This window comes from Rhinatrema bivittatum, chromosome 3 (genome assembly GCF_901001135.1).
Source record: "Rhinatrema bivittatum chromosome 3, aRhiBiv1.1, whole genome shotgun sequence".
Taxonomy (NCBI): domain Eukaryota; kingdom Metazoa; phylum Chordata; class Amphibia; order Gymnophiona; family Rhinatrematidae; genus Rhinatrema; species Rhinatrema bivittatum.
The window spans coordinates 273,193,558-273,208,640 of NC_042617.1; the positions used below are offsets into that span (position 1 = coordinate 273,193,558).

The following is a 15,083-nucleotide window of genomic DNA, read 5'->3' on the forward strand; positions in this document are numbered from 1 at the left end:
GAGGAAGAAACAGAAGTTACACACGCTGCAGAGTCTCCTCCAGGTAGTCCAGCTACCATGGAAGCTCACCCAACCTGCACCAATCCAGTCACCATGCCACCTTGCCAAACACCAGTCGCAGTGCCATCTCATCCAACCAATGCAAAAAAAAAAAAAAAAAAAAAAAAAAAAAGAGCTTCCATGCCATCTCGTCCATAGCCACAGCCATACTACCTGAACTGCACCAAAGTATCATTCCAGTTGCCATACCACTTTCACCCAGTGCCAATCCTCTCACTATGCAATCTCACCAAACCCACACCAATATAGCTGCCATGCCACCTAAGACATGCTAACCCAGTCATATCACCTTACACATGCAACACCAGCCTCTACATCACCTCACCCAACATCAAGTCAGTTCACCTTTAAACTTCACTCAACCAGTGCCAATCCAGCTGCCACAAACCTGCTGAGCAACACCAGCCCATTCACCACAGCAATTTAAAACACCAGGGCCACTCAGGCGGCAACTTCCAGATGTGAGGAAATGAAAGCTAACCACAGGTATCACCTTTAACCAGATCCGAACTGAGAAGGCCCTCTGGTGGTAGAACAGCTGCTTTCTCTTCCACAATGGAGACAGCGTTGGCAGCATTAGCTATCTTGGCCTCCAGAGAATCTGTCGCAGCTAGAAATTGGAGGAAAGGTAGTCCTTTTTCAGTTATTAAATGTTCAACCATTATGCCCTTGAATCCTGCAGCTAAATGCACTTCTCACATAGTACTTGTCAAAAGGGCAGACAACATTTTCAAAATCCTTTTACTAAGTTATAATAGCACTGCTACCCCCAAGATTCCTGCCTCAACTGCATGCTGCCATCTCTCCCACAGATCAATAGGGTGAAAAGTTGGTTCTGTCATCAGTAGCTTTGCTCCTCAATACCAGAACAGACCTTTCTCCTACTGTGCCTCCCCACCACCACCTGATAAACTGACCATAAGAAATCAGAAATTCCTCCACGGGAGAGACAGAATAAGATGTTGGAGACACACCTGGGATTTCTATATTGGTTTCAAGGACTTTAGACTCCTCATTCCCCTGCAGAGCATTGACCATTGAGCCATCATCTCCTATGAACACAAGAGCGCACCAACAGGTTGAGTTTAAGAACACAAGGAAGTGAGCAGGCTTCGATTTGTCAACAGGTACACCTGGCATATGGCTAGGATAGTAAAAGTCTGGGGGCAACTGGTTATCCAGTTGCAGAAAACAGGAGGGAAGGGATGAGCCGGAAGTAAACAGAGCAAAGGGGAATAATTTTGAGGAGGCTAGGAGGGGCTGAGTAGGGGAATTATTGGGAGGTGCAATGAAAACAAAATACATTCTACAAATGCAAATAAAGTTTTAAAAACCTTTTTTATAATGTAATGTAAAAGATAGAAATGTTTTGTCAATATACTTCAGAATTTTCTTAGCCCTGCTGCAGGGTCTGTGACTTAGATTTTTTGATCTCTGTTGTCTGACCTTCTAGGGGGGGTGTGGCGACAGCACCAAAAATGCCAAGGGACAGCAAAAATACAAATTCCTTACCTTCCCCTCAGAACAGAAGGGATGTTTCTCCCCTACTTACCATTCCAGAAACACACAGTACAGCAGCTCTCCCCAAAGCCACCTTGAAAAAAAGCTCTGTCCAAAGTCACTACTGAGAGAAGGCAGTCTCAGCAGCAAAACTCACTGGGTATGTATGCTTTCCAAGCCATATTAGCAAGCTCTACAACCCTATCCTCGATCAGCACAGTGGAATGACATCATCCTAAATCTTAAGTGCAAAGTATTCACTTTTCATAGATGCTAACTAACAAACCAGAATATTTCTGGTCCAGGACAGAGAGTTTTCCAGATAATTTTGTATTGAGAGAACCTGCTTGGGTGCATTTTCCATTTGCATAAAATATGCATTTTTTTCAAAAAAAAAAATTTAATTTGCAAATTCCCCTGATGCACTAATAGATCTATAACATTATTTGACATATATTTAGTTAAACACACACTGTATTAATTTCACATGCAGTAACTCAAGGTTTTTCAAATAGTAATTAATCTTAAGCATTTGATTGGGGAATGGAAGGAGAGTGCAATCAATAAAGAAAGTGAATTTAATGTTAAATTAAACAAATTCAATGGTTGAAATGGTCAAGCTTATCCAATATTGTATTGGCGCCCATTTATCGTTATCAATTAATCTTAGGAAAACAATGAATTTTGTTTTAGAAATGGAAATGTTTCCACCCTACATTTTCCTGATCTCCTTACCTCTCTGCTGTCCTGGAGTTTCTGATCCATTCACTACTCCCTTCTGTGCTGTACCAGAAGCACAGGGAACAGCTTTGGTGCTCTGACCTGCTTGACCCATAGGTGGGCAAGCATTTTTCTCTCCAGCTGCCAGCAATGCCTTCCGACTCAGATCAATCAGTGCTCTGCCAAAGAAAGCCTCCTGCATTCCATGGATGCAAAGGACAGGAAACAAAATGAGAAACGGTATCAAATTCCAAACAAACCACAAGGGTAAATGATGAAAGTCAGCAGATTCCAACCCTGGCAGAGATATTCAAGACCTCAAATGGCAGGTGCAGGGATACTCAAATGTAAAGGGATGCACAAGCATTAACCCTGCAGGCATACTCAAAAATCAGGGGGCATGTGCAAGTATGTGTGCTATCTACCTGAAGGTATGCAGGAAACATGTCTTCCAATTTGCTCTTCTTCCTGCCACGCCTCTTCTTCTTTTCATCCACCTCTGTGGCGCTGGGCTCCACTGTTCCCTCTGTCACAGGATCTGCAGGTGCTGCTGGAGAAAGCAATATCATTACACACAAACTCCAGAAGTACAATGTCCCCAAAAAGGCGTGCGTTCTCTTCCATCCTCCTCTCCCCCCACATATCCCTAAAACCTTCAGCCATACCCTCCTCAGGATGTGCTTCCATGTTCATGCTTTCTCGGCATGCCTCCAGCAGTGCAGCCAAGCCTCTCTTAGTTCGCGTGTGAGATTTCCGTTGCCGCACCATGAACCCACCAATACCTTTAAGAAAGACCAAAACTAAGAGTTGTAAAATCCGAACTTATTTTCAACGTTTGTGTCCCCACCAGCCCCAATCTCTCATATTCTCACCCAATACAACATCAGAGAAATTCCCTCTCCCTCAAGACATCCATTCACAGCAACCTTAGATGCTGTCTTGTATGACCAGATGGAGTATAATTAAATTACACAGTTACAAAGAAACAATGAATATGACAGCAAATAAGAATCATAAGATCCATTTAGCCTGCCCAACTTCATTTCTGATGCAATACCATAAACAAAGTTGATCTTTGGCGTTTCGTTCACATCTTTGCAGCTAGGGATCCCTCTGCTTATCCCAGGTTTTTCTTGAATTCCATTTCTCGTTTTGTTTTCAGCACCTCCCTTTCCATGAAAAAATATTTCCTGATGTTGCTCCTGAGTCTTGTATCATGATCTCTTGTTCTAGAGCAGTGGTTCACAACCTGGGGTTAGCCAGACCATAACAGAGGGTCTGCGGGAAATGAACTATGAGAGGAGAAAGCCTGGTCTGTGCTGTGAAAGAGGTCTGACAAGCTGCCAGAGACCTCATCTCAAGTTTGCCGCGATAGAAGAGGCCCAACAGGCTGCAACACATCCCATGCTGCCAGCAACCACAAAAAAAAAAAAAAAAAAAAAGAGGACTGATAAGCCGCTAGCGCATCCCATCTCGCCAGCGGCAAAGAGGAGACACGACAGACTGCCAATGCATCCTATCCAACCGGCAACCAAGAAAGAAAGGTCCCGACAGGCTGCAGCACATCCCATCCAGCTGGTAACCAAGAAAGAAGAGACCCATCAGGCTGCAGCAAATCCCAACAGTCTGCGACCACGAAAAAAAAAAAAAAGGCCCAACAGGCCACCAGTGCATCCTATCTTGCTGGTAACCAAGAAAGAAGAGGCCTGACAGGCTGCTAGCACACCCCATCCTGGTAGCCAAGAAAGAAAAGGCTCAACATGTCGCCGGTGCACCCCATTCTGCCAGCAGCCTGAGTGGAGGAGGAAACCGCACACTCCCCCCCCCACCCACAGACTCCAGAAAAGAGAGTGAGCATGTGTGTATATTGTTGGGTTTGAGAGAGAGAGAGAGAAAGAGAAAGAAAGAAAAGAAAAGAAAATTATTCCTTACCTGCTACCTTTCATTCCTGTAGGACCACGGATCGGTCCAGACAGTGAGTTATGTCCCCCTTCCAGCAGATGGAGTCAGAGAAAAACTTGTAGGGCGCCCTCATATAAGCAGGTGCACCCTCTGCAGTATTAAGAATATCAAAGCATAAATTTATTTATTTATTTAACAGTTTTTTATACCGACCTTCATAGTAAATTACCATATCGGATCGGTTTACAGTTTAACAAAGGGAAAAACAACAAGAGTAACAAATTCACGTAAATGAAAGATAACAATAAGTAGGAATAAGTCAAAAATTACAATCAACAAGGGGAGAGAACTTGGAAGCTTGCAACAAGCTGGAAGGAAGATAGGCCGGTAAAAGAAATTTTACCATAGAAAGTACAAGTTAAAAACTTAAAGACGGTGTTTTAACCTATTGGATGGATGAAGCAAACCAGAACAGACTAACGATTAATAATGAACAAGTATAAACTTTGCAAACCATAACTTGCAAAGAGAACCCTGGAAAAGGAAAATCAGCCTCATAAGTGACCGGGAACAGTCAGCTGAAAGACAATCCCAATCCCATGAAATTCTGAGGAGGGTGTCTGGACTGATCTGCGGTACTACAGGAATGAAAATTAGCAGGTAAGGAATAATTTTCTTTTCCCTGTATGTACCAGGATCAGTCCAGACAGTGGGATGTACCAAAGCTTTCCTACGTAGGGTGGGCCCCGGATAGCCCTGCTCGAATGACGTGGGCACCAAAAGAGGCAAAAGCCGGTGATTGTATATTTAAACGATAGTGCCATGCAAAGGTGTGCAGCGATTTCCAGGTAGCCACACAGCAAATCTCCTGAGGAGAGATGGCCTGTCTCTCGGCCCAGGACGTGGCTTGGGCATGAAGTGAGTGAGCTTTAATACCCGCTGGTGGTTGGCGTCCTGCTCCCATGTATGCTGAGGCGATTGCCTCCTTCAACCAGCACGCAATGGTTATTTTGGAAGCCTTGTTGCCCTTCTTGGGGCCACTCCAGAGGACAAAGAGATGGTCGGATAACCGGATATCAGTCACCTCCAGATAGCGAATAAGAATGACCTTGACATCAAGGCTGCAGAGTTCTCTGGATGCTTTATTCGAGAAGGATGGAAGTTCCACTGATTGATTCACATGAAAAAACGATACTACCTTGGGCTGGAAAGATGGAACTGTTGACAAGGATACTCCCGAATCCGTGAAACGGAGGTAGGGCTTCCTGCACGAGACAGCCTGGAGTTCCGAGATCCTGCGGGTAGAAGAAATGGACACCAGGAAGGCTGTCTTGAGCGTAAGATCTTTCAAAATGGCATGTTTTAGCGGCTCGAACGGAGGACCGCTGAGGATTAGAAGTACCAAATTCAGGCACCAAGAGGGGCATAGGGCATAAACCAGAGGCTTCACAAGCTTAACACCTTTCAAAAATTGGACAATATCCGGATGGGAAGAAAGAAGAGCCCCATCCAGATGCCAGGTGAGGGAGCCAAGGGCTGCCACCTGAACCCGCAGTGAGTTGCAGGCCAATCCTTTCTCCAGGCCTCACTGTAGGAAGGATAGGATTTGGGCTACTGCGGCTTGACGTGGACATACGTGTATGGACACACAACAGGCTTCGAAAACCTTCCAGACCCGGACATAGGAGAGAGAAGTGGAAGTTTTCCTGACTTTGAGGAGAGTCGAAATAACATCCTCCTGGTAATCTCGTCTTCTCAACCTGCACCTCTCAAAAGCCAAGCCGCAAGACAGAAGCGATTTGCCCTGTCGAAAAATACAGGACCCCGACACAGAAGGCTGGGCAGATGTCCCAGACGAAGTGGGCCGTCCACTTTGAGGTTTATCAAGTCTTCAAACCACGGTCTTCGTGGCCATTTGGGCACCACTAATATCACCGGTCCTTGGTGGTTCTCTGTTCTCCGAATTACCTTTCTTATTTATTTATTTATTTAGAATCTTTTCTATACTGTCGTTTAGTAGAATACCGTCACAACGGTTCACATATAGGCATATATAGTACAATGTATACGCAAATGTTCCTATTATTAGAAAGGAGTTGCCTCATGATCTCGGTGACATCGTTTCATAGTAATGGCTAAGAGTTTAGTGATGATTAATCTGACCTGTGACTAAGATAAAGACTGTTAAAATATACATTTAATTTAAAAGGTGCAAAAGACAGACCATGACATACATACATATAATGTGCTAGTGCTGTATGAAGATTTTATGTGTACAGCTTTCAGCGTTTTATTCTCTCTCGCTCTCTTTGTGGGCCAGGGAGGAAACACGTATAAGCAGGAGGTGTCGCAGCCATGGGAGGACCAGCGCATCCGCTCCTTCTGCACCGTGCTCCCTTCTGCGACAGAAGAAGCGTGGGGCCTTCGCATTCCTTCAGGTCCATGTGAGGGGTCCCCCACCGGCGAAAGAGAAGTGTTACTGCGTCCTTGGAGAGTTCCTACTCCCCACGATCTAAGTGTTGATGGCTTAAGAAATCTACTTGGACATTGTCCACTCCCGCAATGTGGGAAGCTGCTAGGCGAGACAGGTGAAGCTCTGCCCAAGCTATCAACTTGTCCACTTCCTGAGACACATGATGGGCTCCTTGTTCCTCCTTGACGATTGATGTACGCCACTGTGGTCGCGTTGTCAGAGAGTATCTTTACAGCTTGATGATGAACTAGGGGGAGGAAGCGTTTCAACGCTAGACAAACTGCTCTGGTTTCCAGTCGATTTATCGGCCAGGTCGCCTGAACTGACGTACACTGGCCCTGAGCCAATTGCATGTGACATATAGCCCCCCCAGCCGGAGAGGCTGGTGTCTGTGGTGATGATCACCCACTGAGGGACCTCCAAGTTTACTTCCTGCAATAAATGCTCCAGACTGAGCCACCAGATCAGGCTGTCCTTGGCCAAATCTGACAGTGGCAGGAGGGCTTGAAACTCCTGGGACACTGGTTTCCAGCGGGAGAGTAAGGCTCTCTGTAATGGTTGCATATGCGCAAAAGCCCAAAGAACCAAGTCGATAGTTGAGGCCATAGAGCCCAGTATCTGAAGATAGTCCCATGCTGTGGGGAGCGGGAGGCAACTGAAGCGTTGTATCTGGAAGATGAGGGACCGGGCGAAGAAAAACCTTGCCCACACTGTTATCGAAGCACATTCCCAAGGTGTCCAGCGACTGCGAGGGAGTGAGGCTGCTCTTGGCGAGATTGACAATCCAACCTAGAGAGCGGAGGAGTCGTAGGACTCTGTCGATGGCCTGCTGACACAGTTTCCTGGACATCGCTCGGATGAGCCAGTTGTCCAGATAGGGATGCACCAGGATTCCCTCTCTTCGCAGGGCTGCCGCCACCACCACCATTACTTTGGTGAAAGTGTGGGGAGCAGTCGCTAGGCCGAAAGGCAGGGCCTGAAACTGAAAATGTTGACGGAGGATCTTGAAGCGCAGAAAAAGCAGGTGGTCCTTGAAGATAGGGTTGTGTAGATAGGCCTCTGTTAGGTCCAAGGAAGCTAGAAACTCTCCTTGGTGAACCGCCGCAATGACGGAACGCAATGTTTCCATCCGGAAGCGAGGAATCTTGAGGGCTCTGTTGACCCTCTTGAGGTGGTGAATTGGACGGAAGGACCCCTCTTCCTTCTTGGGAACTACGAAGTAAACTGGATAATGGCCTGACCCTTGTTCCGTCGGTGGTACCGGAAGGATTGCTCCCAGATCTAGGAGACGGTCGAGCGTCTGAAGCACTATGAACTGCTTCTTCACTGGTCCGCATGGAGGAAAGAGGAACCTGTCCCTTAGGTGGCGAGAAAATTCTAAAGCGTAGCCGTGTTTTACAATATCCAGCACCCAGAGATCCGAGGTAATCTTGACCCACTCCTCGTAGAAAAGGGAGATACGCCCCCTTATCCTGGGGGTCCAAGAGTGGGCCGGCAACACCTTCATTGGGAAGATTGGAAGGGACAGTCTGGGAGAGACCATCCCGGGTTGGCCTCTGGCCCCGAAACAAATGAGACCAGGATTGGGAGAGAGACAAGGGCGGCCTCTTGGAGACCTGTCTGGACTGGCAAAAACGTCGCTGTCCTCCGAAACGGCTTCTGGTGGAGCTGAACGTCCTGGAAGTCCGAGGGCGATCCTCAGGCAACTTATGCACCTTGTTCTCTCCGAGAGATTTAATGATCTGGTCCAGATCTTCTCCAAAAAGCAACTTCCCCTTGAAGGGCAAAGACCTCAACTGAGTCTTGAAAGAGGACTCCGCTGACCAATTCCTTAGCCAGACGAGGCGTCTAGCAGACCACTGAAATCATTGATCTGGCCAGAACCTGGAGGAGGTCGTATAGAGCAACCGCCCCATACGCTATGACAGATTCCAGATGTTCTGCCTGCTGCGCTTCATCCGGAGGTAGCTGTTGTGCACTAAACAGTTGTTGAAACCACCTTTTTTGTCACTTTATTATTATTATTATGAATTTAAATGTAACCGGTTGTTGTATTGTAAACCGGAGTGAAGGCAATGTATGCTATACCTCGGTATATAAACAAATGCTAAATAAATAAATAAATAAATAAATCTGAGACCTGCACTTTGCATGAGTGAACTACAACAGTGGCCCTTACTCCCAGGGGGGACACCTCAAAAATTCTTTTGAGTTATGCCTCCAGCTTGCGGTCTTGAAGATCCCGGAGAGCGGCTCCACCAGTGACCGGAATGGTCGTTCGTCTAGTGACAGCAGAGACAGACACTTCCACTTTGGGAACCTTGAGAAGATCCAGGTACTCTTCCGGAAGTGGGTTAAGTTTGTCCATAGCCCTGGACACTCAGAGTGACATCAGGAGTATCCCATTCTCTGGACAGCATCTCGTAGAAAGGAGAAGCATCTCATGGAAAGAAAAACTTTTGGTGGCGGGCGAAGTCCTGCCAAGACAGGATCCCCTTTCTTAGCTGCTCCACTGGTGCCAGGGGTGGGCTCAGGAGCCTCAATATCCAATTCTTTTAGGACATGAGGAATTAAGGGGTCCAGTTCATCCCGCTGGAAAAGGTGCAGGATTCCTAGGGTCATCTCCTTCAACCTGCATCTGAGACGTCGGATCATCAGGTGCAGGGGCAGGCAAAACAGGATGGGGAACCAGCCAGATCCTGGAGGACCCCGGGGTAGACCCTGCCCCCCCCCCCCCCAAATATCCTGAGGACCTTGACCCCGCAATATCCTGGAACTGGATTTTGCTGTTGCTGCAATCTGGCTAAATAAGCATTATGTAATAGGAGGATAAAGTCTGTTGAAAAAAGCCCGGGGGGGGGGGGGGGGGGGGGGAAGAGCTTGTCGTCCAAGCTACCCTTTCCTCAAAGCTTGACTATTGTAATGCCCTCCTCCTCCTCGGTCTACCCTCATCCACCATCAAACCCTTACAAATGTTCCAAAATGCCATTGCCAGGGTTATCACCAACTCACGGAAAGCTGATCACATCACCCCCATACTCAAAGAACTCCACTGGCTCCCTGTCGCATCCCGTATTCTCTTTAAAATCCTAACCATAGTACACAAATCCATCCACTCGTATAACTAACTGGCTTGACGAACCCTTCTGTCCCATACGCTCTGAACGACCCATTCGATCTGTCAACAAAGGCACCCTCTCTATACCCCCTTTAAAAAAAGCCCCCCTCTCCACAACTAGGGACCGCGCACCATCCATTGCAGGACCCAAACAATGGAACGCCCTCCCCACCTTCCTCAGGCTTGAACCATGCTACTCCAAGTTCAGAAAAAAACTTAAGACGTGGCTCTTTCAACAAGCCTACCCAGACTAACCCTCACCCCTCCCCCCCCCGACCAGCCCTCACCTAACTGGTACCCTTTTGTATATAGGCTCCTGTCAGTATCCTGCTTAAGCCTCCATGTATATACCTGTAAATAGCCTGTTACACTTGTTAAATGCTTTAATTTCAACCTGCCTGCTCTATGTATATTCCTCCCTGTTTCCCCTCCCCGTTGATTGTAATTTCAGCCTACTAGTTACAATGTGAACCGGTATTTATTTATTTATTTAAAGGATTTATATACCGGAGGTTCCTGTATAATATACATATCACCCCGGTTTACAATGAACAGTAAATGTATGATGTATGCTTACTAATGCCGGTATATAAAAGTTTCAAATAAATAAATAAATATCGGGGGGGGGGGGGGGGGGGGGGGCCTGAAGTTGCTCCCGAAGGTGTAGCCAGGTCCAGAGGTTTCACAGGGGTCGAGATCGGCGGTGGTGAAATTCCTGTGTCTAAATCCTCAGAGGGCTACGCTGGAGCCGCCAGCACAGAATCTAAAATGGCCACCGTTCCCGCATCAGATGGGAATGGGGCGGCCGCGACCGCCCCCCCCAGAGTCCAGCATGTCTGAGACCGCGCTGCCGCGCGAGGAGCCAGTGCCAAGGGACCCTCCCCGCCGGGGAAGCACCTTGAGCATATGCCTTCTCTAGAGAGCCAGGATCCGGGCTCTCCACAGGCACCAAATCGTGAAAATCGCAGCATGGGGGGAGGGAGAAAAGCAGAGAGCTGCCGAGAATCACCGTGGAGAGAGAGCGGGTAAGCAAAAACCTCCGCTCTGAGGAAAAACCAACGCCTTAGTAACTCCCTCTCTTGATTAATAAATTATTTCCTTCGAGCAGAGGAATTTTATTTAAGGGTTTTTATATACCGCAGCACGTTAACAACATCACGTCGGTTCATTTTAACTCTATGGTAAAAATACTTTTACCGGCCTTTCTTCTTTCCAGCTTGTTGCAAGCTTCCAAGTTCTCTCCCCCTGTTGATTGTAACTTTGACTTATTCCTACTTATTGTTATCTTTCGTTTACGTGAATTTGTTACTCTAGTTTTTTCCCTTTGTTAAACTGTAAACCGATCCGATATGGTAATTTACTATGAAGGTCAGTATAAAAAAACTGTTAAATAAATAAATAAATAAAATAACATAGCAACAGGCTTTACAGTAAGTTTCATATCTAACAGAGATTGGACTAACATGGACATTTCAAAATAGGAAAACAGGGAAAGGATAAATATTTTGGTTAAGAATAGGAGTTCAACAAGGGGAATCAATATTTGGTAAAAATTCAGAGCTCAACTAGTGGAGTTAACCCGTATGACGAGTTAGTGCAGGACAAAGGGGATATGCCATGGTGAGGTACACCAGCGAAATTATAGGAACGGCGGGAGGCGGGACCCAGGGGGAAAGGGGGAAGGGGCAGGGAAAGAGAACGGGGGGGACGTGAGGGGGGTTCAGAAATCAGTGTGGTAAAGGGGGGAAAATCAGGAAATCAGGAAGCATTGAGTCAGTCAGGGTATGCTATTTTGAATAGCCAGGTTTTAAGATTCTGTTTGAATTTCTTATGGCATGGTTCCTGGCATAGGTGAGAGGGCATTTTGTTCCAATGGGTAGTTCCTGCTATGATGAATGAGCGCTCTCTAGTGGTGACATGCTTAGTAAGTTTGGGAGAGGGTGTCTGGCGTTTCGCTTGGTGTTGTGCTCTTGTTGGCCTGGTGGGTTTACGAAGGGAGACATGTTCAGGGAATCGTTGCATGTTTTGGTTATGGATGGCTTTGTGTATGAGGGTGAGGGATTTATATATTATATATTATCCTAGAGGCTACTGGGAGCCAGTGAAGGGGTAATGTGATCATGCCGGTGAGTGTTAGTGAGAATGCTGAAACTGCCCCGAGGAATGCGGCTTCTCAGGGCAGCTAGGCGTTGGTAAAGGGGGAAAGGTTGGACCACCAACTTCACCCCAAAGAATTCGAAAATATTTACAATCTGTGGAGAAAATGAGACAGAACTTACCCACAAGAAGAATACAAGGTAGAAATGGAAACAGTTCTGCCTGCAAGCTCCTTAGTGCTTAAGCACCGAGAGCTGCAACTAACTGCTTTCTCTATTATTTTTTTTTTTGTATTAAACTCGATCCATCCTCAGAATGAACAAGAGCAAAAGAGAAAATAGAAAGGCTAATGTTCTATCTATAAAAGTAAAGAGGGGGAACCGCAGGTTTTAACACTTGCATCTGCTGGAGTCAGAAGAATACTGAAGAGGGCGCAGAGGGTGCACCTGCTTATATGAGGGCACCCTACGAGTTTTCTCCGACTCCATCTGCTGGAAGGGGGACATAACCCACTGTCTGGATTGATCCGGGTACGTACAGGGAACATATGTATAAATAATGTGTATATGAGAAAGAAGAGTCCAGACAGGCTGCTGACCCAGAAAGAAGAGGCTCTATAGGCCACTGATGCATCCCATCCTTCCAGCAGCCTGAGTGAGACCACACAACCCCCTATCCCCCCCCCCCCAATTCCTGCAGATTCCAGGAAAAGAGAGAGCATGCGTGTGTGAGAGAGTGCACATGCGTGTGTGAAACAGCAGAGTTGCTTACCTGTAAAGGAAAATTAGTTTCTTACCTGATAATTTTCGTTCCTGTAGTACCAAGGATCAGTCCAGGACACCTGGGTTGTGACTCCGCACCAGTAGATGGAGACAGAGCAAAACTTGTCGGGTTGAGTCATATGACTCAACCCGACAAGTTTTGCTCTGTCTCCATCTACTGGTGCGGAGTCACAGCCCCTCAGTCATACGTAATGTCACAGCCCCTCAGTCATACGTAATGTCAAAGTAGAAACCCAATAAGGCAACCATGGCTACCTTACAAAACTTGCTATTTAAACGGAAATAATTCCAAACCCCTTCGGGAACCAGACTCCCCAACCGGGAGAGCGAAACAAACAAGCGGTTAGCTGACGTAAACAACGATGAGCGGACTCTCCGTTACTTTAGCGTAGCACTGCGGGCGGGATCCTGGACTGATCCTTGGTACTACAGGAACGAAAATTATCAGGTAAGAAACTAATTTTCCTTTCCCTGTACGTACCAGGATCAGTCCAGAACACCTGGGATGTACCAGAGCCAACTTACCGAGGGTGGGAAGCAGAGAGTCCCGCTCGGAGTACCCTCTCTCCAAACCCTCCGGCCTCAGTAGCCTGAACATCCAGCCGGTAATGTCTAATGAAGGTATGCAACGACTTCCAGGTAGCCGCCCTACAAATCTCGAGGCGACACCTGAGAAGATTCCGCCCAAGAAGCAGCGTGGGACCGCATCGAATGAGCCCTAAGACCCACAGGCGGTGGTTTTCCCCGCACTATGTACGCGGAGCCAATGGCCTCCTTGAGCCAACGGGCGATCGTCGTACGGGACGCTGCAGAACCTTTCTTTGGGCCCGAAGTTAGTACAAACAGATGATCCGTCACCCGAAAAGGATTAGTGACCTCTAGATAGTGAAGAAGAGACCTCCGCACATCAAGTTTTCGTAATTCTCTCGTTTTTGGGTCCGAAGACTCCCCGACCGCGAAAGCGGGAAGCTCAACGGATTGATTCACATGAAAGGCCGACACGACTTTAGGCAGAAAGGAAGGGACCGTCCGCAAGGAAAACCCCTGAATCGGAAATGCGCAAAAACGGCTCCCTACAGGACAGCGCCTGCAATTCCGAAACACGGCGTGCTGACGCAATCGCCACCAGGAATACGGTCTTCAACGTGAGATCCTTGACTGTAGCGCACTTCAAGGGCTCAAACGGCGCTGAGCATAAGGCGGAGAGAACCCAGTTGAGGTTCCAAGACGGACAAGGTGGACGCAACGGAGGACGGAGGTGTTTAGCCCCCCGAAGGAAACGGGAAATATCCGGGTGAAGAGCCAGGGAGGTTCCCCGGACCTTACCACGCAAACAACCAAGCGCCGCCACTTGGACCCGAAGTGAACTGCACGCTAAGCCTTTGGCCAGTCCCGCCTGGAGAAAAGCCAGAATATCGGAAACAGCCGCGGAAGTGGGATCCAGACCCCGCTGCACGCACCATTCCTCAAAGACTACCCATACCCGGACATAAGCCAGGGACGTAGACTGCTTCCTGGACCTCAGCAGCGTAGCTACTACTGCGTCCGAGTAACCTTTTCTCTTCAACCGATTCCTTTCAAAAGCCAAGCCGCGAGACAGAAGTGATCCGCATCCTCCAAACAGACGGGGCCCTGATGCAGGAGCCCCGCGAACCTCTGGAGACTAAGGGGAGTCGCCACCGACAACTGGATGAGGTCTGCGAACCACGGTCACGCGGCCACTCCGGCACTACCATGATCACGGTGGAAGGGTGCAATTCTATGCGCCGCAGGATCTTGCCGATCATGGGCCACGGCGGAAACACGTATAGTAGCACATCCGTCGGCCAGGAAAGCACCAACGCGTCGACCCCTTCTGCTCCCCTTTCTCGACGTCGACTGTAAAACCTCGGGGCCTTCGCGTTGTGCCACGTGGCCATCAGATCCATGTGGGGCATTCCCCAGTTCTTGCAAATGAAGAGGAACGCCTCGTCCGCCAGCTCCCACTCTCCGGGATCCAGGCGGTGGCGGCTGAGAAAATCCGCCTGGACGTTGTCGACTCCTGCTATGTGAGACGCCACGATATTGCTGAGATGTTGCTCCGCCCAGGCCATCAAGAGCCGCGCCTCCTCCGCCACTAGAGGGCTTCTTGTCCCGCCTTGGCGATTGATGTAGGCCACGGTGGTTGCGTTGTCCGACAACACTCGGACCGCCTTTCCTCGTACCAGCGGCAGGAATGCTCGCAGTGCCAGGCGGACCGCTCTGGTCTCTAGTCGGTTGATAGACCACTGGGTCTGCGACTCTGACCACAGACCTTGAACCGACTTCCCTTGGCAAACTGCACCCCAGCCGGAGAGACTGGCATCCGTGGTCACCACTGTCCAGTTGGGCACCAGAAGGGACACTCCACAGGAGAGATGACTGGAATCCAGCCACCAGAGCAGACTGGATC

At 48.2% G+C, this 15,083-nt stretch overlaps 1 protein-coding gene across 7 annotated transcripts in view; it reads right to left on the bottom strand.

Moving 5' to 3' along the window:
- KMT2D (lysine methyltransferase 2D) overlaps positions 1-15,083 on the bottom strand; it is a 610,975-nt gene that overhangs the window by 379,357 nt on the left and 216,535 nt on the right. For 6 of the 7 annotated variants that reach the window (XM_029594656.1, XM_029594657.1, XM_029594653.1 and 3 more), the window contains 5 exons: positions 2,946-3,062; positions 2,706-2,830; positions 2,296-2,476; positions 1,035-1,112; positions 554-670 (listed from right to left, as the gene is read on the bottom strand). In XM_029594656.1, coding sequence (XP_029450516.1) covers positions 554-670; positions 1,035-1,112; positions 2,296-2,476; positions 2,706-2,830; positions 2,946-3,062 — 618 coding nt within the window. The remainder of the gene's footprint in view (positions 1-553; positions 671-1,034; positions 1,113-2,295; positions 2,477-2,705; positions 2,831-2,945; positions 3,063-15,083) is intronic. The other variant, XM_029594655.1, reaches the window with a different exon arrangement.